Source organism: Ranitomeya variabilis, chromosome 2, assembly GCF_051348905.1.
Source record: "Ranitomeya variabilis isolate aRanVar5 chromosome 2, aRanVar5.hap1, whole genome shotgun sequence".
Lineage (NCBI taxonomy): Eukaryota > Metazoa > Chordata > Amphibia > Anura > Dendrobatidae > Ranitomeya > Ranitomeya variabilis.
Window position 1 is genome coordinate 771,178,256 of NC_135233.1, and position 20,735 is coordinate 771,198,990.

The following is a 20,735-nucleotide window of genomic DNA, read 5'->3' on the forward strand; positions in this document are numbered from 1 at the left end:
CCATTAGTAACCCACAATTCCAAGAAATGCCCTCACTTCTTGGAAAGTGGTTGCGGGCATTTCTGGATTGCCTCAATGTTGTTTATCTGAGGCTTGATTTTGCCCCTCCCAACGACATAGCCTAGGTATTTGGCCTCCTCCTTCCCTATGGCAAATTTTTCGGGGTTTACGGTGAACCCTGCATTCCTCAACACATTCAGGATTGCCTGTACCATTGGTAGATGGTACAGGCAATCCGGGCTGAAGATCTCAATGTCATCTAGGTAGGTCGCGGCATGCTTATGCGGAGCCAGGACCCGATCCATAGCCCTCTGGAAGGTTGCTGGAGTCCCCTGCAGTCGGAAGGGCATTCTGGTGTATTGCAAACACCATTCAGGCATTGAGAAGGCTGTCTTCTCCTTGGCACTTTGGGACATAGGGATCTGCCAGTAGCCCTTTGTCAGGTTGAGGGTTGTAATGTACCTCGTGGTTCCCAGTCTCTCAATAAGCTCATCCACACGAGGCATCGGATATGCACCACATTTGAAGACCTCATTGTTGTGAATTAGACTTTTTTGGCTCCCTCTTGTGGTCACTAGTGATATGACTCTAGGATTGTCTTTCCTCAGTTTGGCACCCACCTGGGTCGTTAGTCCAGGGGTGTTGCTATATAAACTTCCTGGATTCTCAGTCCTGTGCCTGGCATCGTTGTAATCAGTTCCTTTCTGTTTGCTCCTGTCTGCTGGTCCTGGATCTTGCAAAATTAAGCTAAGTCCTGCTTCCTTGTTTTTTGGTTATTTGCATAGCTCTTATTTTTTGTCCAGCTTGTACTAAATGTGATTCCTGATTTTGCTGGAAGCTCTAGGGGGCTGGTGTTCTCCCCCTGGGCCGTTAGACGGTTCGGGGGTTCTTGAATATCCAGCGTGGAAATTTTGATAGGGTTTTTGCTGACCGTATAAGTCATCTTACTATATTCTGCTATTAGTCAGTGGGCCTCTCTTTGCTAAATATCTAGTTCATTCTTACGTTTGTCTTTTCTCCTTACCTCACCGTTATTATTTGTTGGGGGCTTGTATCCAACTTTTGGGGTCTTTTCTCTGGAGGCAAGAAAGGTCTATCTTTTCCCTTCTAGGGTTAGTTAGTTCTCCGGCTGGCGCGAGACGTCTAGAACCAACGTAGGCACGTTCCCCGGCTGCTGCTATTTGTGGTGCTAGGATTAGATATATGGTCAGCCCAGTTACCACTGCCCTAAGAGCTGGTTTTTTGTGTTTGCAGACTTGGTATGTACTTTTGAGACCCTCTGCCATTGGGGTCATAACAGTATGCCAGGCCAAGGCTGAATGTTTAATGCATTGCAGAAGTGGGATTACAAGAAAGGAAAGTCTGAGTTTTTTTTTTTTTTCTTTTCTTTCCTCTCTTTTTTCCTCCCCTTTACCTCTGAGTGGCTTGTGCTTGCTGCAGACATGAATGTCCAGACTTTGATTACAAGTGTGGATCAGCTTGCTGCTCGTGTGCAGGGCATACAAGATTTTGTTACCAGTAGTCCAATGTCTGAACCTAAAATACCTATTCCTGAACTGTTCTCTGGAGACCGATTTAAGTTTAGGAATTTCAGGAATAATTGTAATTTGTTTCTATCTCTGAGACCCCGTTCATCTGGAGACTCAGCTCAGCAAGTAAAAATTGTTATCTCTTTCTTACGGGGCGACCCTCAGGATTGGGCCTTCTCGCTAGCGCCAGGAGATCCGGCATTGGCAAATATTGATGCGTTTTTTCTGGCGCTCGGATTGCTTTACGAGGAACCCGATCTTGAAATTCAGGCAGAAAAAGCCTTGCTGGCTATTTCTCAGGGTCAGGATGAAGCTGAAGTGTATTGCCAAAAATTTCGGAAATGGTCCGTGCTTACTCAGTGGAATGAGTGTGCTCTGGCCGCAAATTTCAGAAATGGCCTTTCTGAAGCCATTAAGAATGTGATGGTGGGTTTCTCCATTCCTACAGGTCTGAATGATTCCATGGCGCTGGCTATTCAAATTGACAGGCGTTTGCGGGAGCGCAAAGCTGCGAATCCTCTGGTGGTGTTGTCTGAACAAACACCTGATTTAATGCAATGTGGTAGAATTCAGACTAGAAATGAACGGAAAAATCATAGACGTCAGAATGGGTTGTGTTTTTACTGTGGTGATTCTACACATGTTATATCAGCATGCTCTAAACGCCTTACTAGGGTTGTTAGTCCTGTCGCCATTGGTAATTTGCAACCTAAATTTATTTTGTCTGTGACTTTAATTTGCTCATTGTCCTCCTACCCTGTTATGGCGTTTGTGGATTCAGGTGCTGCCCTGAGTCTTATGGATCTGTCGTTTGCCAAGCGCTGTGGTTTTGTTCTTGAGCCGTTGGTAAATCCTATCCCTCTTAGAGGTATTGATGCTACGCCATTGGCGGAAAATAAACCGCAGTTTTGGACACAGGTAACCATGTGCATGACTCCTGAACATCGGGAGGTGATTCGTTTTCTTGTTCTGCATAAGATGCATGATTTGGTCGTTTTGGGTCTGCCATGGTTACAGACCCATAATCCAGTCTTGGATTGGAAGGCAATGTCTGTGTCAAGTTGGGGCTGTCAGGGAATTCATGGTGATTCCCCGCCGGTGTCTATTGCTTCCTCTACTCCTTCGGAAGTTCCTGAGTATTTGTCTGATTACCAGGATGTATTCAGCGAGTCCAGGTCCAGTGCTCTTCCTCCTCATAGGGACTGTGACTGCGCTATAGATTTGATTCCAGGTAGTAAATTTCCTAAGGGAAGATTATTTAATCTGTCTGTACCTGAGCATACCGCAATGCGTTCGTATATCAAGGAATCTCTGGAGAAGGGGCATATCCGTCCATCCTCTTCCCCTCTTGGTGCGGGATTTTTTTTTGTGGCCAAGAAGGACGGATCTTTGAGACCTTGTATTGATTATCGGCTTCTGAATAAAATCACTGTTAAATTTCAGTATCCTTTGCCTCTGTTGTCGGACTTGTTTGCCCGGATTAAAGGTGCCAAGTGGTTCACCAAGATAGATCTTCGTGGTGCGTACAACCTTGTGCGCATTAAGCAAGGAGATGAATGGAAAACTGCATTTAATACGCCCGAAGGTCATTTTGAGTACTTGGTGATGCCTTTCGGGCTCTCTAATGCTCCTTCAGTGTTTCAGTCCTTTATGCATGATATTTTCCGGAAGTATCTGGATAAATTTATGATTGTTTATCTGGATGATATTCTGTTTTTTTCTGATGATTGGGACTCGCATGTAGAGCAGGTCAGGATGGTGTTTCAGGTTTTGCGTGAGAATGCTTTGTTTGTTAAGGGCTCAAAGTGTCTCTTTGGAGTACAGAAGGTTCCCTTTTGGGGTTTTATTTTTTCCCCTTCTGCGGTGGAGATGGACCCAGTCAAGGTCCGAGCTATTCATGATTGGACTCAACCCACGTCAGTTAAGAGTCTTCAGAAGTTCTTGGGTTTTGCTAACTTCTACCGTCGTTTTATCGCTAATTTTTCTAGCGTTGTTAAACCTTTGACGGATATGACCAAGAAAGGTTCTGATGTTGCTAACTGGGCTCCTGCAGCCGTGGAAGCTTTTCAAGAGTTGAAGCGCTGGTTTACTTCGGCGCCTGTTTTGTGCCAGCCTGATGTCTCACTTCCCTTTCAGGTTGAAGTGGATGCTTCTGAGATTGGGGCAGGGGCCGTTTTGTCGCAGAGAGGCCCTGGTTGCTCTGTAATGAGACCATGTGCTTTTTTCTCTAGGAAGTTTTCGCCTGCTGAGCGGAATTATGATGTTGGCAATCGGGAGTTGTTAGCCATGAAGTGGGCATTTGAGGAGTGGCGTCATTGGCTCGAGGGTGCTAAGCATCGTGTGGTGGTCTTGACTGATCACAAAAATCTGATGTATCTCGAGTCTGCTAAACGCCTGAATCCTAGACAGGCCCGCTGGTCATTGTTTTTCTCCCGTTTTGACTTTGTGGTCTCGTATTTACCAGGTTCAAAGAATGTGAAGGCTGATGCTCTTTCAAGGAGCTTTGTGCCTGACTCTCCGGGAGTCGCAGAACCAGTTGGTATTCTCAAAGAGGGAGTTATCCTGTCAGCCATTTCTCCGGATTTGCGACGTGTGTTGCAGAGATTTCAGGCTGGTAGACCTGACTGTTGTCCACCTGACAGACTGTTTGTGCCTGATGAGTGGACCAGCAGAGTCATTTCCGAGGTTCATTCCTCGGTGTTGGCAGGGCATCCGGGAATTTTTGGCACCAGAGATCTGGTGGCTAGGTCCTTTTGGTGGCCTTCCTTGTCACGGGATGTGCGGTCATTTGTGCAGTCCTGTGGGACATGTGCTCGAGCTAAGCCTTGCTGTTCTCGTGCCAGCGGGTTGCTCTTGCCCTTGCCTGTCCCGAAGAGGCCTTGGACACACATTTCCATGGATTTCATTTCAGATCTTCCGGTGTCTCAGGGCATGTCTGTCATCTCTGTGGTATGTGATCGCTTTTCCAAGATGGTCCATTTGGTATCTTTGCCTAAGCTGCCTTCCTCTTCCGATCTGGTTCCTTTGTTCTTTCAGAATGTGGTTCGTTTACACGCCATTCCTGAGAATATTGTGTCTGACAGAGGATCCCAGTTTGTTTCCAGGTTCTGGCGATCCTTTTGTGCTAAGATGGGCATTGATTTGTCGTTTTCGTCTGCCTTTCATCCTCAGACTAATGGACAAACGGAGCGAACTAATCAGACTCTGGAGGCTTATTTGAGGTGTTTTGTTTCTGCAGATCAGGATGATTGGGTGACCTTCTTGCCGTTGGCTGAGTTTGCCCTTAATAATCGGGCTAGTTCCGCTACTTTGGTTTCGCCATTTTTTTGCAACTCTGGTTTCCATCCTCGTTTTTCCTCGGGACATGTGGAGCCTTCTGACTGTCCTGGGGTAGATTCCATGGTGGATAGGTTGCAGCAGATCTGGAATCATGTGGTGGACAACTTAAAGTTGTCACAGGAGAAGGCTCAGCGTTTTGCCAACCGCCGCCGCGGTGTGGGTCCCCGACTTCGTGTTGGGGATTTGGTATGGCTGTCTTCTCGATTTGTTTCTATGAAGGTCTCCTCTCCTAAATTTAAGCCTCGCTTCATCGGTCCTTACAAGATGTTGGAAATCCTTAATCCTGTGTCCTTTCGCTTGGATCTTCCAGTGTCGTTTGCCATTCACAACGTGTTCCATAGGTCTTTGTTGCGGCGGTACGTTGTACCTGTGGTTCCTTCTGTTGAGCCTCCTGCTCCGGTGTTGGTTGAGGGCGAGTTGGAGTACGTGGTGGAGAAGATCTTGGATTCTCGTCTCTCCAGGCGGAGGCTTCAGTATCTGGTCAAGTGGAAGCAGGGTGGATTGATTTAAATCACGCCGATTTAAATCATGATTTAAATCACGATTTAAATCAAAAGATTTTTTTCTATTTAAATCGGATCGATTTAAATCATGATTTTAATCATGATTTAAATCACTGATTTAAATCAAAAGGTTTTTTTTAATATAAATCAAGATTAAAATAAGAAGTGAGAGCAGTGCGCATGTGCGCCCATAGTTACACGGACGAAACTAGGGGCAACGATCTAACGCCAGGGTGAGGGGGGGACCCCAAAGTAAGTAAAAATCCTTTTTGTTTTACTATATGGCAATAGGTAGGTGTTTAAAAGCAGCATGTCTTAATTGTATAAACTATTAATAGCCTCCACATTTTGTTCATACTGCCCCTTTAATTCCACACTTCTAGCTTGGTTTCACTTTTGGTTTAGTTTCTTTTTCCATTCAGTTGACATGCCCAAACTTGTTGGATAGTCAGCAGTACTTGGCTGTAGTAACAATCAAACTTCATAAGTGATCTGTGTGAGCCATGGCAGGTCGTAAGAGAGACCCTATTTGGGTTCATTTTGTTGAGATGCCAGCAGCAGATCTTGGAAAGAAAGGTGCAAATACTGTCAAAAGGATATCCAAGGACTTGTTTGCCGTTTGAAATCACATTATGAAAACTGCAACCAGAAGGGAAATGAAGATGTTGATAGTGAAGTGTTTCTTTGGTCATCTTCATCACCGCACTTCTCATGATGTTGCCTCATTCACGCCACCAGGCCTTGCATCTCTTTGTTGCATAGTTTGCATTTTGCACGCATGCCTGCCTTACCGATAGGCGAAGGAGCTTCATTAAAATATTCCCAAACTGGGTCTCTTTTACGGCCTGCTGCCATTATAAGGAAAGAATGTAATAAACCTCAGATCGTACACACAAACAGATCCAGACTTGTCTGTCTGTGGCTATGCTGCAGTATTGTGCTCAAAGTTTCACTTTCATTTTTTTGTCTGCTTGCCCTTCCTCCTCAAAACACTTAGATTCACATTCTTCTTGTGTTGTGCAGATATATTCCACTCCAAACAATCAGAAACATATTGTCTAACTTCTTGGACTTGGCACTGAAGGGGTTGATTCTGTATTCATAGGTTTGTAGAACAATAGGATTAAGGTCTTTTTCTCAACTCTGTTCATGTTGTAACATTTTTGCCATGAAGAAGAGGCTGGGACCTCTGCGGAGTCAAATTCAGTTTTGAGAACTGCGTAAGTAAAGCGAGCGTCTGTGATAATATAGGAGAGAAACTGCCCACTAATCCTACAGAAACCTCTGGAAGAGCATGGCATTGTGAATGTTACACATATACAGCCTTTATTCTACTGAGTTAAACAACTCAGCTTTATCTCATGATGTTATTGGACACAGTATACCCACACTAATCCACAGAATTATGTTATTGATCTGGAAAATATTTAAAATAAATAAAATATGCCCGTGGTTAGAGTATGCTGTGAGACAACACCAGTGAGAACCACTGTAGTACAGAAATGAATACCAAACCACCTTGGATAGGAGATCACCAGAAAAAAACCAATGAATACGGGAATAATAAAAAATAGGCCTTTATTTATAAGATTGGCAACAGATACGTACAATGATAAAATGTTTTTATATAAAATACATTAAAAGGTGTATATACCTTACTAACGAGGTCAGGGAGAAAAAATACTCAATAAAATAGCCCCCAGTGTGCTATATCATTTTGCGCTGTGCACATCATAAAGTGCAGAGGTACCAATAAAAAGTGATAATAATATCAAAAAGACGTGATGCTAAAATTTTGTGCAAAAATAGAAATAGAAATAAATTCACTTTTTTAACGCTGTGCAAAGTAGTGCAATTTAAAGTGCATAATAGCCAAGGAAAAATCCAATGAAATAAGGTGCCCACAAGTGTATGCCTAAATCCAGGCCAAACAATGGGTAACCAATTGCTCATATAAGACAGCACAGCAATATAAAATGAATATAAAATATATTTAGTATATACCTGGGGGAGATCAATACCTGGACCTACGTGCGCCCGACGCGCGTTTCGAATGTTTATCTTCCCCTGAACGCTGCTCATCGGTGACCCCTCCTTAAAGGGGGGGTACTGTTGTGAATTAGACTTTTTTGGCTCCCTCTTGTGGTCACTAGTGATATGACTCTGGGATTGTCTTTCCTCAGTTTGGCACCCACCTGGGTCGTTAGTCCAGGGGTGTTGCTATATAAACTTCCTGGATTCTCTGTCCTGTGCCTAGCATCGTTGTAATCAGTTCCTTTCTGTTTGCTCCTGTCTGCTGGTCCTGGATCTTGCAAAATTAAGCTAAGTCCTGCTTCCTTGTTTTTTGGTTATTTGCATAGCTCTTATTTTTTGTCCAGCTTGTACTAAATGTGATTCCTGATTTTGCTGGAAGCTCTAGGGGGCTGGTGTTCTCCCCCCGGGCCGTTAGGTTCGGGGGTTCTTGAATATCCAGCGTGGAAATTTTGATAGGGTTTTTGCTGACCGTATAAGTCATCTTACTATATTCTGCTATTAGTCAGTGGGCCTCTCTTTGCTAAATATCTAGTTCATTCTTACGTTTGTCTTTTCTCCTTACCTCACCGTAATTATTTGTTGGGGGCTTGTATCCAACTTTTGGGGTCTTTTCTCTGGAGGCAAGAAAGGTCTATCTTTTCCCTTCTAGGGTTAGTTAGTTCTCCGGCTGGCGCGAGACGTCTAGAACCAACGTAGGCACGTTCCCCGGCTGCTGCTATTTGTGGTGCTAGGATTAGATATATGGTCAGCCCAGTTACCACTGCCCTAAGAGCTGTTTTTTTTGTGTTTGCAGACTTGGTATGTACTTTTGAGACCCTCTGCCATTGGGGTCATAACACTCATTCAACCTGCGGTAATCATTGCAAAGCCGCCATTCACCGTCGGACTTCGGCACAAGGACAATAGACTCGAACATCCACTCTTCGACTCCTCAGTCACCTCAAGGTCTAACATCCTCTTCACCTCATTGGATATTACCTCCCGATGTGCTTTGGGAATTCTATAGGGCCTGAGATTCACCCGTACACGTAGTCCCAGTCTCGATCATACTTCTCAGTGACCTTAATCATCGTCTTCAAGGTCTTATTGAAGTGCTCTACTAGGCCATCTGTCTGCGGATGGTAGACTGAGGTTCACAGCTGGGCAATCTGAAGGACCTTACACGACTTTCTCATTACCTTGCTCATGAAAGGGGTTCCCTGGTCTGTCATAATCTTCTTCGGCAGACCCGTACGTGCAAAAATATGAAAAAGTTCCTGGGCGATACTCTTGGCTGAGGAGTTTCCTAGTGGTACTGCTTCAGGGTACCAGGTCGCATAGTCCATGACCACTAAGATGTATTGTGCCCTCATGCAGATTTAACTAGAGGACCTACTAGATCCATGGCAACCCTCTCAAATGAGACCTATATCACAGGTAACAGAGCTAAGTGAGTAGAGGGAGCAGTTATCTCATAGGTGGGGCAGGGCTTATGATAATTTGGGATCTCCTCGGCTCTTGAGCAAGCCCATCTATCACAGGCACATTTCTTGAATGCCTGTTTTAGGGTAACATGACGCATTTGAGCAGAGCCAAATTTTTCCCCAGAAACCCCCAGATCAAGAACATCGGCCTCGCTGACCACAGTCTCGTCCTCGTTATTGCCTGGACACGCAAGGGGAACTCCTCCACCTACGGCTGTGACGGGGATTTATCAGGATTGAGTTGGCTTCTGTCTGACTCATTTAGCATCCCCGCCTTTCCCCACAGGTCCCAAAACAGGCTGAAGTCCCACTCGATTATCATAGGGTGTAGTATGTCTCTCACAACCCTGACCTCATGAGACAATACCCTCAGCTTGTCTTTATTGACACTTTGGTGAAAGAGTAGTCCTTGGTGTCCCAATGGATACAGCGGACACCCACGTGTTTTCCTGGGATCAACTGGTGGGTGAGTGTTGCTCTTATCAGGGTCCTCAAACTCCCTGATTCCAACAGTCCTGACACTAAGACCACATTTATGGTCACGGGAAATGACTGTGGCCCCTCTCCAGGCTGATAGTCCACACCGCAAGCGGGATAAGCATAGTAGAAGCAGCGCCTGCCTAGACTACAATTCATCTGCTCGGACGACAAAGGAAAACAGGCCGCTATGTTTCCAGAACCGTGACACCGCCAGCAGATCAGGTCTTTACCAGCAGCCTTTTGAAATCCCTCACAGCTCCTTGGGACCTCGGACTTCCCCCAGTGGTGGCTCTGCTACCCCTCTTTTGGGACTCGGGCTCCTGCTGGGTAGCCCAGTGCAGAGATGCATCGCCCCCCCGGCTTTCTTAGATACCTCTTGACCATCTGATACCTTTCTACTTGGCCGAACAGGTCATTCACATTTCGGGGATCCGCCTGAGCAACCCATGTCTGCATTGACCTTGGAAGAGAGTGAATAAATCTGTCCATTACAACCCGCTACATCATCTGGGCTGGGGTAGAGGACTCTGGCTTCAACCGTTTCTGCACCAGATGCAGCAAGTTGAACATTTGTGAGCGAGGAGGTTTATCTCCGCAGTACACGTAGTGATGAACCATTTGCGCTCGGACAGACATAGTCACCCCTAAGTATTCCAGTAACTCAGTTTTTAGTTTGTCAAATTCCTTGGCTTCTTGCAGGCCAGGTCATAATATGCCTTATGAAGGCTCGCCGGTTAGATAGGGGGCCAGTACCTCCACCCACTGGTCTGGTGGCAGTTTCTCTCACTCCATTCAAAAAAGTCAGAAATTCCTCTACATCATCAGCAGGTGTCATTTTTTGCATTGCTAGTCTTTCGGCCTTCCAGACGTACATGTCATCACCTGAACTTGTGGAATGGGCTTCTGGTCTCCCACGAACCACCTCGGCAGGCAACCCAATCTGCTGCTGCTGTCTGAACTGGTGCTGTTGATATTGCTGCTGTTGTTGGAGCTGATGCTGTTGCATCTGCTGGATAAGCAACTTACTTTTCTCCTGATGTGCCAGCTGTTGCTACTGCTGCACGTTCACTAGATGCTTGAGCAAGTCCTCCATTTTGCCTGACGTCGTCCCCTTGCTTGTGGCCTCTTTTACCAAGGACATGTGATTTGACCACGGCTGCTACTGTTGTTCCCAGAACATTGCCCGCATTTGAAACACCACTTGTGGTAGTTCAGCTCACTTGGCGGTACACAGAGGTAGAAAACAGGAACACAGTCTCTTTACATTTTCAAATGGTTTATTGTATGGCAGCATAAACCAACAAGAAGGGGAAAGTAAACAAAGTCCTTCAAGAAAAAAAACAGGAAAACAACAAGGAAAACAAAATTCTGAGTCCATATGTTGTGGGTACTATTCTACTCTGGAGCAACACAGGTTCAGTCTTTCCTCCACTGGAGAATCCTCTCTCCAGCCTTGCTCACAAAGAATGTCTTTAGAGCCCAGCTATTTAAGCCCCAGCCCATTTGATTCTTCCCCCAGGTGACTGAACACATGACTATGACATCACACAGGTCCTGTCAGTAAACCGCGATGCCGGCTCTGCAGGTGGAGATAAGGACTCCCTCCTACCCACTCTATGGCTGGCCACATGAAAAACAGGCCATTACAGAACTTAGTTTAAACCTCAAAGCATGTAATGTGCTGGAGGAAACTACTCTGGGTTTTACATCACTGACGCCATTAAGCTTAGTGACACATATCTCCCCTCCAGTACTTTACCAGTGACTTTGTCAGTGTGTTAAAATGTACAATTTCCCACCTGTGCTTTGTTGCTTTAAGATGGAAATTAGCAAATGTGCTAATCTGTGTGCTAAGGTACCAGAGATAAGCTTAAGATGGCATCTTTGTGGAATAATGGATGCTGCAAATTTCACTCATCTCCCGTTTCCTTGGAGGAACCAGGTGTGTTCCTGCCGAATGTGATTATGCTCATATACAATAAATATAGCTTTGCAATTATTTTAATTTGAATATTTTGTCGCTGCATACTGGAATGTGATTTGAGTTCATCACTCTGTAATTACTTGTTGAAGTGTGATTTTCTAAGATATCTTAATCCATCTTTAGTCTGTTGAAATATTTTGTTTGTGTTGTTTCCGCTAGACATGTAAATATTCCTAGTGTGCCTGAGCCCCTCCTAATGTAGTAGTCCTTCCAGCTAATTCTGTCTTTCTCCTGTCAGGTAAACAAGATGGCTATTGCAGTGATTCTTCTCTTCTTTTAATTATACATGCATCTTCTCCATATGATCTTGTACAGCTATTAAGCTGCTTTCCTTACATCCTGTGGAGGAAACCCGAAGCTTTATCTGCAAGCTCTAATTGAAAAGGGCCGAGTGACCGTGATTTACAGACGATCCTTATGTATCTGTAATTATAATGTCCGCTACGTTCTCCTGCAGTGTTTCCTGTTCCATGTATAGATTGTGATAGAGGAGGGGTGCCTTTAAGTGGAAGGTTACAAAGCTGCTTTTTGAGTACTGAGAAAACATCTTTTGGGGATTTCTTACCTGTTAATGACCTTTTTGGAGAAGAAAATGACTGTGCATGGTGATAACTGATGGGAAGAAGAGTGATGGTATTGAATGTGGGAGCTGGGATTTTTGCATTGTATCGAGTAGTGTTGTCTTGGGCTTTGTAAACACAGCCTGATCTCTGGGGAGGAATTGATCCAGCAGCGTTAAGGTCTGGATATCTTTTCCAAGACGTGAAATGGCTGGGGACATTGATTTTGCATGCTGCTTATGCAGGTGTTCACGTGATAGATTGTGTCTGACTGGCCTTTTCCCAGTCATATTGGCAGTGGCATACTATGTGTGCTTTGTAAATCACGGTTAGCTTTGTTTTTTTTTTAATTTACATTTTAACATTTGTCTTGGATTATGCCTTTCATCCTGGGAAAAAAAACTGCCTTTTGAAAAGTGCATTGTGATATATTCATGAATGCCTATCTTTCTTGTACAAATTAATATTGTTTTTTTTTTCATCTTTGTTCCAAGTATGTTCTTCTTTGCACTAAACATTTTCCAGAACAGAAATTGCAGCCTTCTCTTTAACATAACAATCCAATTCTAAACATGTGAATATTGATGAGTATTTTCAGCAGACTGATATCGCAGCCAGGTTTTTTGTTTTTTTTTTTGTAGCATTTATTACTTTGATTTTATGCCTTGTTTTATGTAGTACTGCACTTTGAAGAATAGAAGAGGGAATAGACAGTCTGTAAAACGAAAGAATTCTCCCTGTCTGCAGAACTTATGCCTAATTGAAGGGAATAAAGGAAGCATCATCAAGACCTGCATATAGGGATGCTTTCTTATTCATGTTTTTCTGTGACTGTTAGAAACCGTTTCAGTTCTGCAGCATCTCAATTCTTTCAGACGATGTGCACACTGGGTTTTTTTTTTAGTGCAGTGACTGCTTTCAAAGTCATCAGGATCGTCTTGGGACATTATGGATTATCTTCTCAGCAGACAGGTGAGGAAAATTGTGGTTTATTATTTTATTTTTGTTGCAGGCGATGTGGCTTCAGTGGATTAGGCGTTCAGTGAGCATGGTTTAACCCTGCTGTTCTGTTTGCGTCTATTTGATCTGGAAAAAGTACCGTATTTTTCAGACTATAAGATGCACTTTTTCCCCCCCCAATATGTGGAGGAAAATGGGGGGTGCATCTTATAGTCCAGATGTATGGGGTCTGGCTGTGGTGGGGAGGTGGGGGTGCAATTTCGACGGAGCATTGGGTCACAGGAGACTGGAGCCAGCGGCTCCGGCTATCTCCTGTGCCCACTGCTAAAGAGAAATGAATATACACTGCATTCTACACCCATGGGCGTGGAGGGCAATGCATATTAATTTTTCTGGCATCCTGATATAAATGGCCCCATCCTGTTCCTGGTATTATTTGTCCCATCCTTTTTCTTTTATAATTGGCCCCATCCCGTTCCTGGTATCCATGGCCCCATCAGGAAAGATTAAAAAAAATATATATATACTCACCTACACAGCGCTCCCTCGCAGCGTCCTGCTCCGGTGCCAGCAAGTGCTTAATGCTTGTAAGCAGCGCATGGCAGAGACATCATACGCTGCTCACAAGCAGAGCACAGCTGCCGGAACAACGGTACTCACCAGGACCGTTCATCGCAGAGAGGGTTGAGTATCTATTCCTCTTCAGTAGCACGCACTGTCAGCCGGAGACCTCCTGCTGACATCACACATGACATCACAACATCACAAAACTTTTTTTTTTTATCTTTATTTAGCTACAAAAAAGCCTTAATTGCTGTACAAAAAAACGCATACAAAACCATAGCAAAATCGAACTAAAAAAACGCAGCAATACGCGTGTTTTTCCACAGCATTTTTGCTGCCAAGAGATGCAGAAACCTTGCAGAAATTTCTGCAAGCAAATACTGAATGTGCTCACATGCCCTCAGTGTTTTTGCAGCAGTTTTCACCCATTCAATTGATTGGGGGGATGGGGGGCGGAATATACAAAAATGCATCATAAAGTAATGCAAAAAGTCAGCAAAACTGTGCACATTTTCTGCATCATTTTTTTTCTAACACTCGATAAAAAAATATGCTGAAAATCCTGAGCACAAAAGTTAATGAATTGACTCACCATTTAGCTTTGGAGAGAACTGCATGAATTCCATATTCTCTTTGCATCTACTATATATTGTTAAGCTAAAAAATTGATTAGAAAAAAATAAGGAAATTGAGGTAGTTTATCATCAGATTTTTTTACACTTTTTAATTGTGATACTTTTATTCTACTTGCCACATTTTTTTTTTAATATATACAGTATTTTACTATCCGCCTGCATGGATTTAATATAGACAAATGGATACTCATCTGCAGAGAGAATTCTTATCTGGCTTTATAAGAGTTGTGTATTCAGTGTTTGCTTTCTGTAGTCCATTAATTCAAATATCTCTTAATCTAGCACTAAACAACCTGTTTTATTATGTAATATTCAACATCTGCTACTGTTAATCTGGGCAATATACATTACTTTATAAAGCTTTTGGTTTAGCGCTTTATATTCTGTAGATAAATTGCTAAGAGACAGCAGCCATATGTCTGTTTTCTGGTTTTAACACAACCTACTGTACATTGTATGGATAATTCAAAGATTGACAGCTGAACTAAAAAATGTGATGTCTTTATATAAAGTGTGTGGAACTGAAATTATACAATTATACAGCTCTGTTCAAATGGGAAGAGGATGCAACATTTTTAGTAATTTATTACTGCGAAGAAACAGCTCGCTGCCAAAGTACTCATAGAAGCAGTTTTACACCTTTGCTTTGGATGTTCAGTGTAATCATCCTTGTACAGAGTCGTAGTCCCATCTTTTCTAGTTTTCTTTCTGTGCTAGGAAAAACTAAAGCTATTTAAAAAAAAACATGGTTATTGTCACAGATAACAGCAGGTGGAATTGTGCAGATCCTATTGCTGCCACCAATTTGTCAGGGGATGCATCTTGGCTGTCTCCAATCCTCGGGAAAATTAAGCAATTGACACAGGAGTGATGGACAAAGTTTCAGCTGTTTCCACTACTAGTCCACACCAGGCGGGAGATGTCGTGATTTTGTTTCCTATCAGTATTTTATCTTTCTATAGAGATGAAACATGGCATGGATAGCATCATCCATGTGAACAATATTAAGTTAGATTTTTTCTGCTAGCCTTACGGTGATGTGAGTGAATGTGTTTAGTTTGTCCATTCACTAGGACGCCAAACATTTATCTCACATAAATATCAGATTAATGCAAACCCCAATATTCTTCACTGACCACTGGCTCCAGAATGTCTGCAACCAGTAATTTGAACAGAGTAAGGTCTTGCTTCGGAACTGTACTTCTCCGCCTCTGAATATTTGAAACCTAGGCTTACTGTCTGGTTCTGAGACCAGATATCTGCTTTAATTACCTGGTCAATGCAGCAGGTTCTACTTCAAAAGAGGTTGAAGTGTCAGCTCTCTCTCACTTCCCCAGTTATAATTAGTTTATTTCTTCCCCAATTATAATTGATCCCATATGTTCAATATGAGGGTGATATGTACCCTCTCTGAAGATGTCTGGATTTTAATTTTTCTCTACTACAGTTATTATAAAAACTTCCATTGATCAGTAGCAAAGATCAGTCCACTGTGATGTTTGCCAAATGAGCCCTGTATTGTTCTTTGTGTGGCCTATAGTATGGGTTGAAACTATTACTTCCAATGTCTCCTGCATAGCATGAAGTTTTATAGATGCTATACATATTTTTTTCAGTATTTTTAATTATCCTTCATATGGTTCACTAATTAATTTTCTTTTTCACCACAATTTGGAAACTTCTTGACTGTTCATAAGTAGCAAACTTCTTGCTTTTATTTTGAATTGTTGAATATAGGAATGTCAAGGTCTTTAGTCTTGCACTATCGAGATTGCTTGTGCTTGGTGATAATAGCTTTTCTGGTCTGTTTAGACAGTGTTCATGTCTTTTACATTATACAGTGGTGCTTGAAAGTTTGTGATTCCTTCAGAATATTCCATATCTGTACACAAATTTGACCTACAACTATATTAGCTTTTAGTAGAAATCTTAACAGTACATTAAACACAGCAGTCAAAAAAATTATACTTGGACATTTTTCATCTTAAAAATAACAAATATTGTATGTCTGAGTAGCAAAAGTATGTAAACCCTTAGGATTAGCAGATAATTTGAAGGTGAAATTAGAGTCTTGTGTGTTAAATTAGTGGCATGACAATTTGTTTAAGCAACCTTTTTTATCTAAAGAACAGAGATCTATGACAGTCTGATCTTCACAACATTTTTACCCTCCCCAGTAGTAGTAGACCTACATTTACTCCCAAGAGCAAATCATATTGAAGCCTGCAAGGTCATAAATGATACCATGTTAACCTCTAAGCATCTGAAGGCCTCTCTCACATTAGCAAATGTTATTGAGGCCATCATCAAAAGTACACTGAACAACAATAATGTACATGACCGGATTCCAAGGAGAAAGCCAAAAGAACATTGCTGCCCTAGATTACCTGGAAAACTCGGAAGGCTTTTGGAACAATGTTTTGTTGATGAATAAGATGAAAATAAAGCTTTTTGGTTTAAATAAGAAGCGTTCTGTATGGAGAAAGAAAAATACTGATATGCAGCACAAAAACCCCATACCATATGTAAAGTAATATGATGGTAGTTTCATAGTTTGGGTCTGCTTTGCTGCATCTGGGCCAGGATGATTTGCCATCATTGATGGTACAGTGAATCTTAAGAGAATGTAGACACTGACCCAAAACATACAAGTAATTCTACAAAAGAATGGTTTCAGAAGAAAAGTTAAAGGGCCCAATTTATCAAAGCTTTCATACCAGAATTCTGGTGTAAAAGCTTTGAAAAGTCACAAAATTTAGGCACAGCTGCAATGACTTTTGGCATCTTCACCACAGATTTTCCAGCCCTGCCGAAAAGGGTGGAGCTGGAGTGGGACAACAGTGTGATGCCACAGCCTGTCTAGTTCATGACTAGCTGTGGCATTCCCTATGCCAGAAATCTCACTCCGGTACCTGATTGAGTGAGATTTCTGGTGTAGAGCACACCACGTGTAAGGCGATCCATATTCATGAAGAGGCATGCACTTTTTCATGAATCGGGCTCCAGCACCTCTCTCCATAAAGACTGTCGAGAACAGTTTCAGTCTTGATAAATCGGGCCCAAAGTTTTGGAATGGCCAAGGCAAAGTCCTGACAGTTATATAAAAATGTTGTGGAAGAACCTGAAGCGTATAGTTCATGGTAGAAAACTCCCCAACATACTAGAGATGAAGATGTTTTTTAACAAGAGTAATTGGCTAACAGTCCTCCAAGCTGATGTGCAGAACTGAACAATTACCAGAAATGTTTAGATGCAGTTATTGCTGCACTAGGAGATCACACCAGATACTGAATGCAAAGGTACACATACTTTTGCCACTCACAGGTAGGTATTTGACATTGGAATTTTTTTCTCCTTGAAAAGATAAGAGTCTAATATGTATGGGATCCAAGGGGTATGTTTCTTCTTATGGAGAGTGGCATGTCATACTTTCCAAGATGAAGAGACTTTTAAGCCGCAATGCTCCTCTGGGAAATATGCAAATTGTCTCATCAGAGAGAAAGTAGACTAGAGCTCTAGTGCCACCTATAGGAAGTAGGAATCCTAAAAGTCAATGTCGACCCTTTAATGAGCCCTTGACACATGACTTAGAATAAAAGCCAAAAACAGAATCTCAATTTGCAGACACTGTGTTTCGGGGTACTACTCATCAGTGCAAAGTGTGAGATCTGGTTTGGCTGTGTGAGAGGCATCTGACCGGGATTCTAGGGGTAACTTTTCTCCTTATGGAGAGTAACATGTCAAGAATACGCTGATGAGACTTTTAAGTCGCAATGCTGGGAAATATGCAAATTGACTTTTAGGATTGCTACTTAATATAGGTGGCACTAGAGTTCTAGTCCTCTTCCTCCATGAAGAGACAATTTTAGTATTTGTGGCTCATTTGTTTGTGTATCTACTTTTGGGACTCATGGGAAATTTGAATTTAGTTTTAAGTCAAATTTTAAGCTGAAATATGTAAAAAATCTGAAGGGTTCACAAACTTTCAAACACCACTTTAAACAAAGAACAAGGAATAAAACTCCTCTTTCAATGTAAGCATTAGAGTCACTGTTAATATGTGGTAGAGACCAAGAGAGCCACAGAAATGCTTCTGCAGGTTCACCTGAATCCACAGTTTCACTTTCTGCTTCGCCCCATTGATATTATGCTTCCGCTCATATCACACATGAATAGCCAGGAAGGAGAAAGGCTGCCTTTGTCATGTTTACGTGATGGGCATGTTACCTTCTCTGGTCTGCTATCATTATCTTCCGAACACCTCTTCCATTTTCCAGCATATCCATTAATAACCTTGTAAACTTAAAGGGCACAACCACCCCACTTCACAACCCTACTACTTGGTTCTTTTACTTTAATATGTAATTGGTTTCTTTGTGCCTCAGCACTTTTTTGTGCCTTCATCCTTTTTCTAATTCAGCATGCTTTTCAATTGAGTGTCATTTGTTGTAAAACTAGAATGCAATTTATACTACATATGTTTTTATTTTTTCGTTTTAATTGCCGCATTTTTATCTTACTTTCTGAAAGTTAAGTGTTTTCTCTTTATTTCCTCTATAATTTAGTAAAGGCTTTAAATCTAATGCCTTTCTTACTTGGCAATGTTCTCGCACTGTACAAGTGGAAGCTTTTAGCCTTGTGTGTTGTCATTGTTCCACACATAGCCAGCTTTCAATTCAAGGTTCTTCACCATTGACATGCCCCTTTTTAATACTACTTTCTATTCCCGTTCTAGAAATACAAAGGTGGTCGTTGTGATGACATTCTGAAATGGAAGCCACCTAACATGAATTCTGTGGACTTTCGATTGAAAATAACAAAAATTGGTGGAGAAGGGTAAGTTCTATATTTCTATTGTGTATGTTCTGAACATCTCAGAGGGTCCTTCATAAGTATCAATAGTTATTTTCTTGTATTTCTAACTTAAAGGGGCATTTCATATTGTTCCCCTCTCCCTCAATGGACCACTATTATCATACTGTTCTTCTGCTCTGCTTTCAGCCCAAGCAGATATCTTATTCTGATGATGTTTATAGACTTTGCACTTTATGAAAATTACCTACAGTATTTGCAGTCAAGAAGAAGGATATATCCTAATCCCTTCCAATCTGGTGTGATTAACTTCCTAAAGACAGTACTTGAAATGATATCCTGACCTCAGGAATGTTGGCCAAGCCAAATTGGGTGGGATTAGGACATGGCCATTTTGATTTGTCTTTGCAGCTCCTTAAAGCGTTGTGCACTGCATGGACAACCCCTTTTAATTTCCAGTGTTTGGCCCTGTTAAAATAAAAACTCTTATTCCCACCTCTTATGCCTGCGCTATTCCAGCAGTGCCAGCACTTGCATTTAAACATCTACAAATCACTTTATTTAGTTTTGCTCCTTCTGCTTTGTTTTCCGGTCTGTCAACCTACTTACAGAAATATAAGACAAGAGGAATTTTAGGGGAAGCAAACTACTGGACAATGACAGTAGCTGTGCATGCTGGAAAGTGAGGGAAAAAAGATTCCGGCATTTATAAAGCCGAGTGCAGATGAAGAGTAATATCCCAGAGCGGATGGCAAGTTACTGGCCATTAGAATCAGCAGAGTGTCTGGACATGTTGGACTTGTGTGTGCATCAGAAGCAGTTCTACGTTATTTAGGTTGAGGGCAGAGAGACTGTGCTGTACAGCAGGTTTTATATGAAAGAACACGTACCCGATAAGGGCAGCTGCAGACGAGGGTATGAAAAATTGTCTGAATCCAGAAAACTCGGGATTATTGCTGTAGATAAGCCTCCGATGTATCCTGAAAGATGAGAAAAAGAGGTTAGAATATACTCACCCAGGGGCGTTCCTGCTGCTGGCCGGGTCCGATGAGTGTCGCGGTCCGGGGTCTTCTATCTTCTTACGATGACGTCCTCTTCTTGTCTTCACGCTGCGGCTCTGGTGCAGGCGTACTTTGTCTGCCCTCTCTGACCTTTCCCGGCGGTTACCAGGAACAGTGGAGGTCAAGATAAGGTGTGGAAGACCATTCAAAATTTCAGTGAGCGCTGCTTGTAGGATTGCTAGAGAAGCAAATCAAAGCCCACTGTTTAACTGCTAAAGACCTTCAGAAATATTTAGCAGACTCTGGTGTGGTACGTTGTTCTACTATTCAGAAACAACTGCACAAATATGGCCTTCATAGAAGGAGTAATCAGAAGAAAACATTTCTTGCGTCCTCACCATAAAATTCAGCGTCAGAAGTATGCGAAAGAACATATAAACAAGCCCGATGCGTTTTGGAAACAAGTAGACCAATGAGGTTTTTAAAATAGAACTCTTTGACCACTGATCAAAAGCTATGTGTGCAGAAAAATAGGCACAGAATTTCAGGAAAAGAACATCTCACCAACCATTAAGCGTGGGGATGGATCAATCATGCTTTGGGGTTGTACTGCAGCCAATGGCACAACGAACATTTCACGGATAGAGGGAAGAATGAATTCAATGAAATTTCAACAAATTCTTAATGCAAACCTAACACCATCTATAAATAAAAGCTGAAGTTGAAAAGAGGATGGCTTCTACAAATGGATAATGATCCTAAACACACATAAGTATCCACAATAGACTACATCAAAAGGCACAAGCTGAAGGTTTTACAATGCCCCTCACAGTCCACTGATCCAAACATCATTGGAAATCTGTGGCTTGAC

The 20,735-nt window shown here is 42.4% G+C and overlaps 1 protein-coding gene across 2 annotated transcripts in view; it reads left to right on the plus strand.

Moving 5' to 3' along the window:
• The window catches only part of RNGTT (RNA guanylyltransferase and 5'-phosphatase), a 587,560-nt gene that overhangs the window by 437,897 nt on the left and 128,928 nt on the right, over positions 1 to 20,735 (plus strand). For both annotated transcript variants that reach the window (XM_077289743.1, XM_077289744.1), the window contains exon 13: positions 18,787 to 18,887. In XM_077289743.1, coding sequence (XP_077145858.1) covers positions 18,787 to 18,887 — 101 coding nt within the window. The remainder of the gene's footprint in view (positions 1 to 18,786; positions 18,888 to 20,735) is intronic.